This window comes from Leopardus geoffroyi, chromosome B4 (genome assembly GCF_018350155.1).
Source record: "Leopardus geoffroyi isolate Oge1 chromosome B4, O.geoffroyi_Oge1_pat1.0, whole genome shotgun sequence".
NCBI lineage: Eukaryota > Metazoa > Chordata > Mammalia > Carnivora > Felidae > Leopardus > Leopardus geoffroyi.
The window spans coordinates 83,216,931-83,232,727 of NC_059341.1; the positions used below are offsets into that span (position 1 = coordinate 83,216,931).

Here is a 15,797-nt window from a genome sequence, read left to right on the forward strand (position 1 = left end):
TTGGCAAAATTCAGTTTACAGAGAGATTTCCCTCCAAGGAGGCGCATCCATTTTCCTGCTGTATTCTGCGTAGTGAGCAGGTCACTCTTACCTCTTCCAGATTCCATGAGCTCCTTCCTACCTGCTTACCTCTGAGAACACGGAAGATGTAAAAGGCAGAAAGTTGTTCCTTACACAGTTCTGCACACTGAATGAAGCACTCTAGATACTGTTTAGCCTCAGGGAAGTAGAGAAGGGGAAGTCAGAAAATTTAAGGGGGTAAGGTTGAGCAGGAATAGGTTTTAAACAGAGTTGATGAAACAGTCTGATAGAATCTATGCCCTGCAGAGCCAGATAATATTTATCTGCTGCAGATCTAGTCTCTCCCCACCAATCAACCCTACTTTTCCTGTTGCTTCAAACAATAACACAAGGTCCACACATACTGCATTAAAAGATAATCATTTTATGACCAATTCTTCCCTCCTGAGCTTCCAATTAGTCTAGTTTCTAAGTCCAGTTAAGTAGTAACAGTAGTCATCAATGTACCCTGCGCTTTTCCCTTCCTACACGTACACTATACAACATGGAATTGCATCAGTTCTACATGTGACTGTATTCCGAACTTTCCTTCCAACTCAGGCAAATAAGAAACAGAATTGTCTCATTACTCTTCATTTCAGTTCCTCAGGATCAGGGAAATCATGGGAAATGTAATCAATTCCACTGCAGCCGAGGCATCTCCCCTCCCCACTCCCGCCCCCACCGTTTGGGAGCCAGTTTAATTTGCCCTCTATGATAAAGATAACCAACTAAATCTTGGAGATTACTAATAAGAAATAAAGCCTCACTTCCTATTCACACCGTTTTCTCTCTGTCTCTCTCTCTCTTCCCTGAAGGCTGGAGAATCCTAACTCTAATTCTCGTATTCTCCAGTTTTTCTGTAGCGTCTGTCGTTACACTGCACAAAGTAGAGGGCTGAAGACCGCATAGACAGAACCTTTCATTCCACATGGGGTGTTTTGTAAGGACAGCCACGGAAACCCCGAAGAATAAGAAACGTGCTTAGAATATAAAAACTAGGGAAAGCTGACAAACGAACATGTAGGAATTCCAGACAAATCCTGCCAACCCGTCCGAATGGAGTGGAAGTAAATCCTCATCCTCCACAACCCCTCAACCCCAAGTCCCTCTAAAACGGAGTAACTGGCGGTGCGGCTCCGCATGATGTCATACCACAGGCACTCTCATTCCACGTGGGGGAGCGCCGGGGCCTCATCTCTTTAAATGGTACACCACGCCTCCTCTTTCTGACCAATCAAGTGCCGCTCTTTTAGCCTCTTTCCTCCTTTTCCCGCCATCCCAGACTGCCCATCTTGACACTCGGTCAAATCAGGGAGGTCCTGCCTCTCCCGAACCCTAGCGCCTCCCGGCGGAAGAGGGGCAGGGTTTCTGTCTTTTGACTCCGCCTTGGTCTATGCAGCGCCGGCCAACCCGAGCCCTCAGAAAGAAGGGGCGTGGCTTAAATTCCCCTCCCCCAGCCTAGGGGTTACGGTTTGTTGGGGGCAGCTGGTCGCTAGGCTAAGCAACCTTCTCCTGATCTCTGGGTCGGGCGGGTCCTCCCAGAGGTGGCACCATGGAGCGCTCTCCTGGAGACGGCTCCAGCCCCAGCCCCGCGGATCAGCCCTCTGCTCCCTCCGACCCCCCTGACCAGCCCCCCGCTGCTCACACAAAGCGAGACCTGAGTTCTGGGAACCAACCTGCCGGCCCAGGCGCGGCGGGTGAGGCCCTAGCGCTGCTGACTTCATTCGGGCGGCGGCTGCTTGTGCTCGTGCCGGTGTACCTGGCTGGGGCAGTGGGACTCAGCGTGGGTTTCGTGCTCTTCGGCCTCGCCCTCTACCTGGGCTGGCGCCGGGTCCGCGACGAGAAAGAACGGAGCCTTCGGGCAGCGCGGCAGCTGCTGGACGATGAGGAGCGGCTCACGGCGAAAACACTTTATATGAGCCATCGAGAGCTACCTGCCTGGGTGAGCGAGCACCCTCAGTGCTGCATAGCCCCCCTCATAGCCCCTCGGCTCTAGGGCTCTCCCTCCCTGTCCCTAAAGTCAGCTCCCCACCCTAGGACCATGGGAGGGAGACTCCCCTCTCGCCCCGCTAGCCGGCTGCCTGCTAGGACACGCCACTCTTGGGACCCGGTAGCCACTCTTCCCCCTTTCCCCCTCCTTTCCGCGTGCCCAGATCCTGATCCTTCCACAGAATCAGGACTTCTTCCTCTGCGCTTGGGCAGGAGCAGTTATAACATCTGGGGAGCCTGTCGCAGCCGTGGCTCTCCCTCCTAGCCAAGACGCTTGAGCGTTCCTCGCTTCTGGTGCCACTCGCGCCTTGCTGCTCCCGGACATCCCCGCTGCGGCTCAGACGGTTCCCTCGTCACTCCAGTCTTCCTTGAGACTTTTTTCTTTCTTTCTTTCTTTTTTTTTTTTTTTTTTTTTTTTTTTTTTTGCCTATTTAAGGCCATAATGTTCTCCCTTTTCCCGCTCTTATCTCCGGGTACCCGCCGGGACTCGACCCCGGCTCGGGGGAGCCACGGCACCCGGACAGACCCCCGACCCTCGCCTTACAGCCCCAGGCAGCTGGGCCGCAGCGCAGCGGAGGCAGCTGCGGGACTCAGGGCGGGGGTGCGGGGGAGGGGGGAGGGTAGTCCGACTGACTGCTGCAGTGCCCGCTGCCCACACTTCACCGCCCCTGGCCGGCCCCACCCTTTTCCGGACTGCGCGCTGCGCTTGCTCGGTTGGGACCCGGGCCCTATTTCTGCGCCCCCTCACCCCCCTGCCTGCTCTCAGCCCTCGCCGGGGCAGAGCCCGTTACGCGGCCCCTCCCTGCCCCCGCCTTCCTGCCCCTCCCAGCGGAGGTGCGGTTCTACCGGGGAGAATGGCAGAAGAGCGGAATCAAAGTTGACACTAGACAGATACAGCCATGCTGCGCAGGCCCAGGGCTGGAGAGGGGAAAGGGGGAGAAATGGTCCCAGGGGACTTGTAGCCCAGGCAGCAACTGGCTATTCCTCCTACTCCTCATCATGGAAAAGCAGTCTTCTTCCTGAGGCGACTGTCCCTCCTCCTCCGCCAATACAAACCACAGGTGTCCTTCTTTCCCATAAAAGGCACACTAACGAAATAAAGAAGATGAAGAAAAAAACAAAAACGGCCAGCACTTCTGGCCCCTCAAAGAGCCGCTTCCCTCTTCACCTTCTTGGTGTAGAAGAAGCCCCAGTCCAGGGTGAAGTGGGAAGGCTGCAAAACGGAACCAAGACTCCTCTAATCCCAGGGTTTCCTCCTTACACTCTGATTTGTCAGGACCTCCCCCTCCAGAAAGAATGTTGCCCTTCTCCTCCCTCCCTCTCTGCTCCAGCAGCTGTCTTCATTTCACATCCCCAGCTCTCCACAGAGCAACTTTGTGTGGCCCACATCCCGTCAGCGCCCCTTGTCAGAGAGACCTCGGAGCTCGGAAACCCCGTGGAGGGGTGAATCCTCTGAACATCCTAGCACCTCCCGGCCAACCCCTGGGTGTGAGGAGGCCCTGTCACACTTTGGTTTCCTTTCCTCTGTGGGCACACCACCCAGCATCTTAGTAGGAAACCACAGGTGGAGGCTGTGCTCATCCCTACCTCTCCCTTCCCCACCTCTAGGTCAGCTTCCCAGATGTGGAAAAGGCTGAGTGGCTAAACAAGGTGAGCATGATGGTCTTGATTTTTATTTTTCATGAGGAAGGAATGGGGTTCGTTTCTCTTGCCAGACCCTGCCACTCGTCAGGTCTGGCCCCAGTGCTCTCTGCGAGAAGGATTCCGAAGGAACTTGCCTTTAGAAGGAAGATTGGGCTCTCCTGTGACCGGTTCCCTCTCCTTCCAGATTGTGGCCCAGGTCTGGCCTTTCCTGGGCCAGTACATGGAGAAGCTTCTGACTGAAACTGTGGCCCCAGCTGTTCGAGGCTCTAACCCCCATCTGCAAACATTTACATTTACACGAGTGGAACTGGGTGAAAAGGTATGTGTGTAGGAAGGAAAATAACTGGATGGAGGAGATGAGCCAGGGAAGGTGGGTGGCCCAGAAGATACTCCTCCGTTTCCCTCTTCTCTCTCTCAAGAATTCATCTCTCTGCAGCCATTGCGCATCCTAGGAGTCAAGGTTCACCCTGGCCAGAGCAAAGAACAGATCCTCTTGGATTTGAACATCAGGTAACACCACTCACTCTTCTTGCTTCCCCTTCAGCAGGATCCTGATCACTCTGTTTCACTCCCCTCCCCCCATTTCAGCCTAGTACTAACCCTCTTCGTTCTCTTCCTTATCGACCCCTAGCTATGTAGGTGATGTGCAGATTGATGTGGAAGTGAAGAAATATTTCTGCAAAGCAGGCGTCAAAGGCATGCAGGTGGGGCATGTGTCAGGGGCACCCATAATAGGGAGACTTTGCCCTAAATTTCATCGGATGTGGGGAAGTGGAAAGTTGGAAAAACCAAAGCTGGGGAAGTTTGGGAGGGAAAGAAGTCCTTTTGTAGAGAAATGCTTTGATCTTCTTTTTTGCCCCAGCTACATGGTGTCTTGCGGGTGATTCTTGAGCCGCTCATCGGGAACCTTCCTATTGTGGGGGCTGTGTCGATGTTCTTTATCCGACGCCCGGTAAGGGAAAACACTGAGCTGAATGGGAAAGCAGGGAAAACAGGATTGGGAGGGAGAGAGTGGCCAGCTCTGGGGCATCGGGGAGGGAAGGCTGAGGGGTCTGGCAACTGTTGGATGGGTGTGGCCATACCAGCTTGTGCTCTGTGCTGATCTCCCTGCTCTTTCCTTCCAGACCCTAGATATCAACTGGACAGGGATGACCAACCTGCTGGATATCCCAGGACTCAGGTATCAAGGATTTATTGAGCACCTAAGTGTTCCAGCCCTGGGCTGGGGGTTTTCGGGATACCAAGCAGTAAAAGATACAGCTGATATCGTCCAGGAGCCTTGATCATCCTAGCTGGAGAGAGAAAACAGATACCCCTGAAAAGTTCCATGCTGTTATTTTTCTCCTGTGGGGGAGCATGCTTGTGGATAGAGAAAGAAGAGGGCTGCAGAGAGCTCAGCAAGAGGAAAAAGAAAAGGAAGAGCTGGGACAGCAGTGAAGAGACAGAGCAGTAGGTGGGGAATTAGGGTGGAAGAGTAGCAAAAACAGATTGTGAAGAAAGGATGTCCCTCTAGCGTTAGGTCACTCTCAGTTGTGGAAAAGAAAGCTGGGGTTGGGGGGTGGATATTGGAATTTGGGGCCACGTTCAGCTCCTTTTCTACCCCCCCCCCCCCATCCAGCTCCCTCTCTGACACCATGATCATGGATTCCATTGCTGCCTTCCTTGTGTTGCCCAACCGATTATTGGTGCCCCTTGTGCCTGACCTTCAGGATGTGGCGCAGTTGCGTTCCCCTCTTCCCAGGGTATGGCCTCTCCAACATCAGATAGATCCTTCTTTCAGGAACCTCATGCTGGGTCCTTAGTTTCTTACCATCTGATTCCTATGCCCAGGGCATTATTCGGATTCACCTGCTGGCTGCCCGAGGTCTGGGCTCCAAGGACAAATACGTGAAGGGCCTGATCGAGGGCAAGTCAGACCCCTATGCACTTGTGCGAGTGGGCACCCAGACATTCTGCAGTCGGGTCATCAATGAGGACCTCAACCCCCAGTGGGGAGAGACTTACGAGGTGGGACAGCTGAGGAGTGGGAATTGTGTCAAATGGGGGAGGCCCTGGGAGGCTGTGAGAGAAGATCCTGATTGGATGATCCTCACAGTGTAGCCCATGAGACCCTTAACGCTGTAATGTTCTTCAGGTGATGGTCCATGAGGTCCCAGGGCAGGAGATTGAGGTGGAGGTGTTTGATAAGGATCCAGACAAAGATGACTTTCTGGGCAGGTGAGACTCTGCCTGTGTTAGGATTCTAAAGCCCCAGTGCTACCACGGTTGCAGAAGCAATTATAATCTTTTTCCAGGCCTGGGAATTGTGTATCATTTTCCTTCTTAACACCCTCTTCCTGCCTTCTCTCTCTCTCTCTCTCTCTCTCTCACACACACACACACACACACACACACACACACACACACATATCTGCTGAGTACAAGAAGGGAGTCTGAGATTTGCCATTTATTTCTGGGTGGGTGAGTGGAGGGCCAGTGACATGCTATTAATTACAACACATTCTCCTTTTCCCCCCTCTCACTGTCCCCTCCCCACCCCCTCTAGGATGAAGCTGGATGTAGGGAAGGTATTGCAGGCTGGAGTGCTGGATAATGTAAGTTGAGACAAGAGGAAGAGGGAGGGTGGTCTCAACCCATTGGGTTGACAATAGTTGCTACACTGGTAGAGAAGAGGTTGGGTAAATATCTGATCTCTGTTATACCTCACTTTCTTCTATCCCTCCAGTGGTTTCCTCTACAAGGTGGGCAAGGCCAAGTTCACTTAAGGCTAGAATGGCTGTCACTTTTGCCATCTGCAGAAAAACTGGAGCAGGTAACCAACCTGGCAAACAGGAAGCTGGCAGGGGAGAAACAGATGACTGGAAATATGGGGAACTGGAGGGCAAGGGTCTGACTACCGACCCCTTCCCTCTAGGTTCTGCAGTGGAATCGAGGAGTCTCCTCCCGACCAGAGCCCCCATCAGCTGCCATCTTAGTTGTCTATCTGGACCGGGCCCAGGATCTTCCTGTGAGTGTGGTTTCTGAGGGCAGCTGAACAGGAAACCCTGGATGCAGCATTCCCATACCCTGTCTTGCCCCTGCCAACTGGGCTTCAGAAGCAGCAGCATGCAAGGGTTCCAAGGAGGGGATCAGAGCCACCTCAGGGAAAAGATTCTGATGAGAGCCCAACTTCACTCACGGAGACAAAACCAAAAACACCAAGATGGTGACTTTCTAATTCTTCCCCCACAGCTAAAGAAGGGGAACAAGGAACCCAATCCCATGGTACAACTTTCAATTCAGGATATGACCCAGGAGAGCAAGGTGAGGGCCAGGATATCATTGTGGGAGATGGTGTGTGTGTGTGTGTGTGTGTGTGTGTGTGCGCGCGCGTGCGCGCACGCACCCACGCACGCGTGCCTGGTGGGGTAGGGGAGGATTGTTCTTGAGATGAAGTCTCCCATTTAGGCTGCCTGTAAAGGCAAAGGTTTTCTGGAGAAACAGGAATGGGTACTGCAGCACGTAACCTTAATCCCATCCTGTGCGTCTCCAGGCTGTCTACAGCAACAACTGTCCGGTGTGGGAAGAGGCCTTCCGGTTTTTCCTGCAAGACCCTCGAAGCCAGGAGCTTGATGTGCAGGTGAGACGATCACCGCACTGAGCTCCTTCTGAATACCCTATTCTGCCTTCCCAGGTCTGTATCCCCTTCTTCCATCTGCCTTTTGATCACGATTTCAGTCCATCTACATAGACTCTCCACCTCCTTGAAGCACTCCATTCTTCCCCAACTATCTCTCTAGAATCATTCTTTATAACTGAGAATTGTATACTTAAAATGAGTGATTTTATGGCAAGTTATGCCTCAGTGAAATTATTTTTTAAAAAAGAACATATTGAGTACTTAGCCTTTTATTATATTTTTCCTTATTTAGTTTCATTGTAACAAAACAACTTGTACACTTCTAACATTTAAAACTAAGCATCATCTTTCCTTTTCAGTGAAAAAAGAAAATGTGAAAATAAACAGAAGCAAAAATTACAATAGAGAATGTCAATTCCACATAAGATTCTACAGGTTCTAGGGCACCTGGTTGGCTTAGTCAGTTAAGCATCCAGCTCTTGATCTCAACTCAGGTCTTGATCTCAGGCTTGTGAGTTCTGACTGGGTGTGAAGCCTACTTTAAAAAAAAAAAAAAAAAAAAATCTTACAGGTTCTGTTGATTCTCCCATCAAGTGGCAGGGCTCAAGTCATGATTAGAATTTTATTTTATTTTTTTAATGTTTATTTTGCAAGAGAGTGTGTACTCTTACATGAGCTGGAAAGGGACAGAGAGAGAGAATCCGAAGCAGGCTCCACACTGTCAGCACAGATCCCGACTTGGGGCTCCGTCGCACAGACTGTGATATCATGACCTTAGCTGAAATCAAGAGTTGGTTGCTTAGCTGACTGAGTCACCCAGGTGCCCCAGGAGAGAATTTTATTTTAAAAGTGTCATCTTAAACTGCAAGAATGTCTGTTAAACATCACAATTAAACATGCCAGAGAAGCCATGTAGACATCTAGAAGCTTAAAGATCACAGAAAAAAACATGAAACAGTATCTGCCTTCATGAAGTTTACTGGCTAGTTTCACAGACAAGACACACATGTATAAAACCACCCAGAAGTTATTCAATATTAACTAATGGGAATAAAGTACCCATAATGTAGTGCTAAGGATAGCCAAAGAAAGGTATGGAGGCTTGAGCGACTAGAGACATTTTGTGAAGAATTTTAAGTGGGCCCTAAGTGATTAATAGGATTTAAATAGGCAGGGGGAGGGAAAGTAAGTAAATAGAGTAAACTAAAAAAAAGTAACAAAAATTTTTAAAAAATAGGTAGGGGGAGGAGAATGAGAACTTTTTAGATAATGGGAACAGGATGAGCAAAGGCAGAAGGAACGATGGAGTAGGTGGACTGTTAAGAAAAGTTGGCTAGAGTGGGACAAAAGGTGATTGGCACAGAGCAAATGAAGCTGGTGGCAGGTTACAATTTCCCCAATAGGTCTTTTTCCTAATCTCTTCACTACATCCCCTCTTCCTGTGCCTCTAGGTGAAGGATGACTCCAGGGCCTTGACTTTAGGGGCACTGACCCTGCCTCTGGGTCGCCTGCTGACTGCCCCTGAACTCACCTTGGACCAGTGGTTCCAGCTCAGCAGCTCTGGCCCAAACTCCAGGCTCTACATGAAATTGGTTATGAGGGTATGGAGACAGAGGAAGCACTGAGGGTGGTGAAGGGCCTTGTAGATTCCTTGGTATTAAGAGTAAGGAAAGGGAATCCTCTAATATGTGTGGAAGCACCTATCAGGCACACAAAAGTGTTTGTTGACCTAACTGGGGAAGAAATAGTGTGTGAGTAGGAAGAGTGTGGAGGGAACCTTCTAGAGATGAGCCCAGCCAAAGCAGAAACCTGTTTTCTCGGTCAGAGCCTCTGCTCTGCCCCCCCACCCCCACATACCTTGCTTGCAGGTGGTCAGCTGCACTTCTTTGATTTGACAACTACACTACCCTTCCCAGATCTTGTACTTGGATTCATCAGAAGTGCACTTTCCCACCGTGCCTGGAACACCTGGTGCTTGGGACCCGGACAGTGAGAGCTCCCAGGCAGGCAGCAGTGTGGATGCCCCACCTCGACCTTGTCATACTACTCCTGATAGTCACTTTGGGACTGAGGTGAGTCTATATCTAGAAAGGACTAGGGTCGGTTGCCTAAGTGTGCAAAGCCTGTTTTTCAGGGCTGGTTTTGTCAGGTTTATCTCTCACAGCCATCTGGTGCCTCTGTCTGTCCCTTTTGCAGAATGTGCTTCGGATCCATGTATTAGAGGCCCAGGATCTGATTGCCAAAGACCGTTTCTTGGGGGGATTGGTAAAGGGCAAGTCAGACCCCTATGTGAAACTAAAGCTGGCAGGTCGAAGCTTCCGGAGCCGTGTTGTTCGGGAAGATCTCAATCCCCGCTGGAATGAGGTTTTTGAGGTCAGAATTGAGCAGCTGGGACTCCTCTGAGTCCCTTCCCCTTCTTCCCTCTAGCTCTGAGAGAGCCCCAGGGTCAGAAAGCCCTCCGGGGTTCAGGTGATTGAGGGGGAGGTTCCTAGTCATTTGGGAGAAAAAAGGAAAGAATCCCCTTTGCACTATTCTCTCCCACTAGGTGATTGTCACATCAATTCCAGGCCAAGAGCTAGACATTGAAGTTTTTGACAAGGACTTGGACAAGGATGACTTTCTGGGCAGGTGAGAGGATGGGAGTCTGGCGGCGAAGACAGGCTGGGCCTCTGTAGGCCACGGAAGTCTGGCTCTGGGGAGACAGAGTCATGGCTCTGACCGTTGGCCTCTTGTTTAAATCTTTCTCCTCTACAGGAGTAAAGTGAGTCTCACTGCAGTCCTAAACACTGGCTTCCTTGATGAGGTGAGCAAGAAATTAGAATCAATAATCCTTCCTGATCTTGACCCATGTCTCACTCTTCTAGTCCCTCTGTCCCCACATCCTCAAGCCTTAACCCTGCCTACTTCCTCAGTGGCTGACTCTGGAGGACGTGCCATCTGGCCGCCTGCACTTGCGTCTGGAGCGTCTGACCCCCCGGCCCACTGCTGCGGAGTTAGAGGAGGTAGGGAATGGACTCCAGATGGGTCAAGGCGAACTCTTGTGTCAGCTTCTGAGGTGTATGCCAGGCCCCAGTATGTCAGTCACCACTCCAAGCCGAGTGTGTCTTCCCACAGGTGCTGCAGGTGAACAGTTTGATCCAGACGCAGAAGAGTGCAGAACTGGCAGCGGCCCTGCTGTCCGTTTATCTGGAGCGGGCGGAGGACCTGCCGGTGAGATCTGCTCCCCACGCCCCATAGCTCCCTGGCCCTTGCTCCGCCTCCCTCAGGTTTGGATGCCCCTGGTGTATTTGGAATAGTAAATTCCAAATTCCTCTTTCCCAGGGTGGTGCTGGGGTGGGAAGAATGGTCTGTTTGAGGCCAGGAGGGTGGTGGCTGTCAAGTAATAATGGGGACCTGGTCACTGGCTGTGGATGGAATTTGTGAGGGGAGCAGGGGATCTGCCTAACGAGTCTAAATTTAAGACCGTATTTAACACAATATTCTGTCTCTTAGCTCCGAAAAGGTACCAAGCCTCCCAGTCCTTACGCTACTCTCACTGTGGGAGATACTTCTCACAAGACGAAGGTATTAGAAAATGCCACAGGGCTGTCTGGGAGGGATGAGAGATGCAGAGGAGAGAGTTCCAACCACTGACCGTAACCCTTCATCTCCACCAGACTATTTCCCAAACTTCAGCCCCTGTCTGGGATGAGAGTGCCTCCTTTCTCATCAGGAAACCAAACACTGAGAGCCTGGAGTTGCAGGTACTATAAATTCATTCTGTGAACATTCTGCCATCACGGGCTGGGCACTGAACCAGGCACAGGGCGTTCAGAGATAAAAGATCTAGTTCTTATCTTTATGGAGCTCACACTCTCTTTTGGGAGAAAAATAACCACGGAAAACTTCCAGACTGACAACTGCTGACGAAAAGGCACTGTGGGGAAAAAAGGAGGGCTTTCATGTCAGACTAGGGGAAAAGGTAAAGGCAATAAGAGAGGCATCCTTAGACGACCTCTGAGCTTAAGGGTAAACAAACTCTGACCAAGAAGAGAAGGAAAAGTCTTCAGGCTGAGAAGAGAAGGAGCAGAAAGAAGGCAAATTATAGATCAGAGAGGCAGACAGAAGCAAGATCACAGGGGCTCTTGAATATTATGCTAAGAATCTGGATTTATCTAAAGGCACAGGAAAACAGTTGAGGGAGTGAGGGGAGGGGAGGGGTGGGGCAGCCTGGATGGCTGAGCATCTAACTTCGGCTCAGGTCATTATCTCACAATGGTTTGTGAGTTCCAGCCCCACATCGGGCTTGCTGCTGACAGCTCAGAGCCCACTTCAGATCCTCTGTCCCCCTCACTCTCTGCCCCTGCCCCACTCATGCACTCTATCAAAATTAAACATATAAATAAATAAATGAGTGAGGGGTGACACACCCAGATTTGCACTTTACAGAGATCATGCTGATAGCAGGATAAAGAATGGACTAAAGGAAGATGATGTTGGAGGCAGGGAAATCAGTTAACAGTCTATTAGAGTAATAAACAAGAAATGACCAAGCTTGGATGGTATTTGGTGGTGGTTAATTTGACATGGGGGGAGATGGAACAAGGAACAGTCGAGATGCTAACTCCTGGGTTCTTAGCATGGTAGGTAGCTGGACAGAGAAGGGTGCCATTGCCAACACAGGGAATGCCCAAAGCAGGAGTTTAAGAGTTTTTTGAAAATGTTTATTTATTTTTGAGAGAGAGTGGGGGGCAGGGGACAGAGAGAGAGGGAGAGAAGAGAATACCAAGCAGGCTCCATGCTGTCAGTGTAGAGCCCAACAGGGGGCCCGATCCCACAAACCCTGAGATCATGACCTGAGCCTAAATCAGGAGTCTGACGCTTAACTGACTGAGTCACCCGGGCACCACCAAAGCAGAAGTTTTTGAATTTGAGATCTCTGAGACCATACAAGGGGAAAGAGCCATCCAGAAGGTACATCTATGGCCCACTATGGTGTTCCTCCCTCTCCCTCTTGTTTGAACATCATGAATAAGCACCGTGTAGCAACTGTAGCCGTGGGTATGAGGTGCATTCTTAGGGATGTAGGGTGAAAAGAAGACCAAGGATGGACACATTGAGCATGGCAGCAGTGAAAGGGCAGGCAGAGGAAGAAGCGCCCTTCAAAGGGCCTGCAGCGTGGCCAGGGCAGTGGGGTGCTCACCAGGAAAGAAAGGGTTAATGAAACCAAAAGAAGAATGTATGAAAAGATAAGAAGTAGCCAAATGTTACTAAAAAACAAAATTAGGGGCACCTGGGTGGCTCAGTCTTGGTTTCGGCTCAGGTCATGATATCATGTTTTATGGGTTCGAGCCCCACATCAGGCTCTATACCGACACACAGAGCCTGCGTGGGATTCTCTCTCTTCCTCTGCACCCCCCGCCCCACCAACTCATGTGCTTGTGTGCATTCCCGCACTCTCTCTCTCTCAAAATAAATTAAAATAAATATAATAAAAAATTAGATGACCAAAAACTATTGATTGACTTTGAAAATGAGGTCACTGATTATTGGAGCAACTTCAATGGCATGAAGAGTGAAGGGTGAGCAAAAGTAAAGAGGTATGGGAGTGGGGAGAGGGAGGTAATATAGGGGTACCCTTCCCCTTCTGAAGTGTGAAGAGTCAGATACTTTCTAAAGTTGATAAAACAATAAATAGAGAATTATACGAACAGAAACCAGTAGAACTTAATGGATCTATCAACAACACAAGCAAAGATAGAGAAGAGATGCAAATGAGCTCAATTCTTGACCTTGCATTGCAGGTCAATAGACACCAAAGCTGACAAATCACAATAAAGTGATATATAGGCATATTAGCTAGAATTATGCTAGAACTAAGAAAACAGGGTTTACAGGTAGTTACTTAGGAATAAGGAAATGGGGTTGGAAGGGCAGGAAACATTTAATTCCATTTTTACTGTTCTTTTTCTCCACCTATGCAGCTATTACAGCCCTTGGGCATAATTTGTGAATGCCTGGGAAGTACAGATAGCATGGTCCACTCTGGTTAGGAAAGGAAGGGAAGCGGGACCAGCAACATGGCTTCTCTGTCACAAAGGGGAGTCTCTCTCCGAAACCACCCAAGTGTCCAAGCGTTTGGAACTAGAACACCAGGGTTAAATCATTGACCTCTTGACTCCACAGGTTCGGGGCGAGGGGACTGGTGCACTGGGCTCACTTTCCCTGCCCCTCTCGGAGCTACTTGTGACTGACCAGCTCTGCTTGGACCGTTGGTTTACACTTAACAACGGACAAGGGCAGGTGCTGCTGAGAGCACAGCTGGGGGTGAGTGCCAGGAGATGACGGGCCAAGGGAGGATGGAAACCAAGGGCCACGCCCTCATAGCAAGGAAGTTGAGCACGAGTCTGCCCTGCTCACGGCCTTCTTGCCTACCTAGATCCTGGTGTCCCAGCACTCAGGAGTGGAAGCGCACAGCCACAGCTACAGCCACAGCTCCTCATCTCTGAGTGAAGAACCAGAGCTCTGGGGGGGGCTGCCTCATATCACTTCCTCAGCCCCAGAGCTTCGGCAGCGCTTAACACATGGTGACAGGTAAGGGCTTTGGACAGAAAGATGGGGTGCAGTCAGGAATACAAAGGGTAAGCCACAGGCTCCCGAAGTACTATCTTCTTCCAGCACTATCTCCATCTCTCCATAGTCCCGTTGAGGCTCCAGCAGGGCCCCTGGGCCAGGTGAAACTGACGGTCTGGTATTACAGTGAAGAACGGAAGCTAGTCAGCATCGTGCACAGTTGCCGGTGAGACCCTATGCTCCGGGTTCCCATCCTCCCTCCCCCCACCTTGGACTGCCTTCTACCTTCATCTCCCTGTTGCAGGGCCCTTCGACAAAATGGACGGGATCCCCCGGACCCCTACGTGTCACTGTTGCTACTGCCAGACAAGAACCGGGGCACCAAGAGGAAGACCTCACAGAAGAAGAGGACCCTAAATCCCGAATTCAGTGAGCGGTCAGTCAGGCATTCAGGGGGAGATGGCAGGCTTGGGAGGGAGCCCCTGCCCCTAAGACCCAGTCCCTCCCCAGGTTTGAGTGGGAACTGCCCCTGGATGAGGCCTTGCGGCGAAAGCTGGATGTCTCTGTGAAGTCTAATTCCTCCTTCATGTCAAGAGAGCGTGAGCTGCTGGGGAAGGTAAGAGGGTGAGGACAAGCAAGGCAAAGGTAAGACTTAGAAGCTGCTGGTAATGAGGCTATAGTCCCTCAGGGACTTAGGAAGGAAGCACTGAAGGTGACAGTACTATACAGGTGGCCTGCATAGTACCAGACCACCGCACTGCACTGGTTTGGACCAGGAATATGTGATGATGGGATGTGGTCTTTGGAGATGTCAAAATAACACCTTGCTCCTACCATCATCCACACAGGTGCAGCTGGACCTTGCAGAGATAGACCTTTCCCAGGGAGCAGCCCAATGGTGAGTATCGGATAGGTGGGGAATGGGCCTGGATATTTAAGAGAAATCCCAATCATAGGAAGGGAGAAAAGAATGCATTCTGAGGTGAGAACTGTTGATTCGCTGAAGTATAGGAGTGCTTGGGACATGTTTCATTTATAAGAGGACACAGGTTACCTTTCTACCTGAGCTTCCTCTGCGTGTTCCCACAGGTATGACCTCATGGATGACAAGGACAAGGGCAGTTCCTAGGAGCCAAGGATTACCAGCCTACTGTCTCCTTGCCTTGCCTCTTGCTGCATCACCTCAATGTGATGAGCCTACAGCTAGGGCCCAAGGGCAGAGCCTGTGCCCCTCACCCTCTCACCTCCCAGGCCCATGCCAGGGCCTTTGCCTGACCAAAGAGGAGGACCACAGGTTACCCTTTACTGCATGGCCTCAGGCAGAGACCTGAGCTGGCTATTTCCTGCTCTGCCTGCACATTCTTCTCCTTCCCCCCCAACTCCTCAGGGCCTTCTGTACCTGTGCCTGGCCACTGGCAGCACCTGCAGTGGCATCAGCTTATGCCAAATATAGCTTTTGGAAAGACCTTTTTTTCTTTAATTGGATGCTCACCTTCTTCCCCACCATGAACAGTCAGGGAGGGTAAACACATAGGTGGGAAGGTGGACAGGCTAAACACTCAAGTCAAGAGTCTCTTGGACTATTGCATGTAGTAAATGTACAGCAACCCAGGCCCACAGGGCCGGTTCTATCCCCACTTTTCCTCAAGTCTGTCCTGCAAATTACACCTGCTGTGATGACTAGGGCAGTCTCTTCACTCACTTTGGGAATGAGAACACTTAGATCCTATCCAAGCCTTCAAGTAGTGGATATCAATCTTGGAACCTCTAGCTGGTGCTGTGCAGAGGAACTCGGAGGACTCGGGCCAGCAGAGCCAATGTTTTGCCCAGGTGCCTAGGCTGTTAACTCACTGACGAGAACTGAATCTCTTGGTTTTGCACCAACTCTGCCAATCCACTGTATCTTACATTAAACATTATACTCAAACCA

The 15,797-nt window shown here is 50.7% G+C and overlaps 1 protein-coding gene across 1 annotated transcript; it reads left to right on the forward strand.

Annotated features, from left to right (window-relative positions):
* Positions 1-1,353: 1,353 nt before the first annotated feature.
* Positions 1,354-15,797, forward strand: ESYT1 (extended synaptotagmin 1). Its single transcript, XM_045466161.1, has 31 exons — positions 1,354-2,005; positions 3,661-3,702; positions 3,881-4,015; positions 4,133-4,206; positions 4,328-4,400; positions 4,559-4,648; positions 4,821-4,876; positions 5,315-5,438; positions 5,527-5,703; positions 5,831-5,913; positions 6,242-6,290; positions 6,422-6,508; positions 6,611-6,703; positions 6,928-6,999; positions 7,229-7,315; positions 8,767-8,916; positions 9,232-9,387; positions 9,512-9,688; positions 9,861-9,943; positions 10,070-10,118; positions 10,228-10,317; positions 10,430-10,525; positions 10,808-10,879; positions 10,972-11,058; positions 13,481-13,621; positions 13,734-13,888; positions 13,995-14,093; positions 14,172-14,303; positions 14,378-14,483; positions 14,716-14,765; positions 14,957-15,797. The coding sequence occupies exons 1-31, from the start codon at positions 1,616-1,618 to the stop codon at positions 14,994-14,996; spliced, it is 3,315 nt and encodes a 1,104-aa protein (XP_045322117.1). The 5' UTR covers positions 1,354-1,615; the 3' UTR covers positions 14,997-15,797.

What these genes read in the sequence shown, in the direction of transcription:
- ESYT1 (XM_045466161.1), top strand. Translation starts at nt 1,616, where the DNA reads ATGGAGCGCTCTCCTGGAGACGGCTCCAGCCCCAGCCCCGCGGATCAG. An exon ending in AGGCTGAGTGGCTAAACAAG is followed by an intron (nt 3,703 to 3,880) that starts GTGAGCATGATG and finishes CTCTCCTTCCAG; the next exon opens with ATTGTGGCCCAGGTCTGGCC. An exon ending in GCTGGAATGAGGTTTTTGAG is followed by an intron (nt 9,689 to 9,860) that starts GTCAGAATTGAG and finishes CTCTCCCACTAG; the next exon opens with GTGATTGTCACATCAATTCC.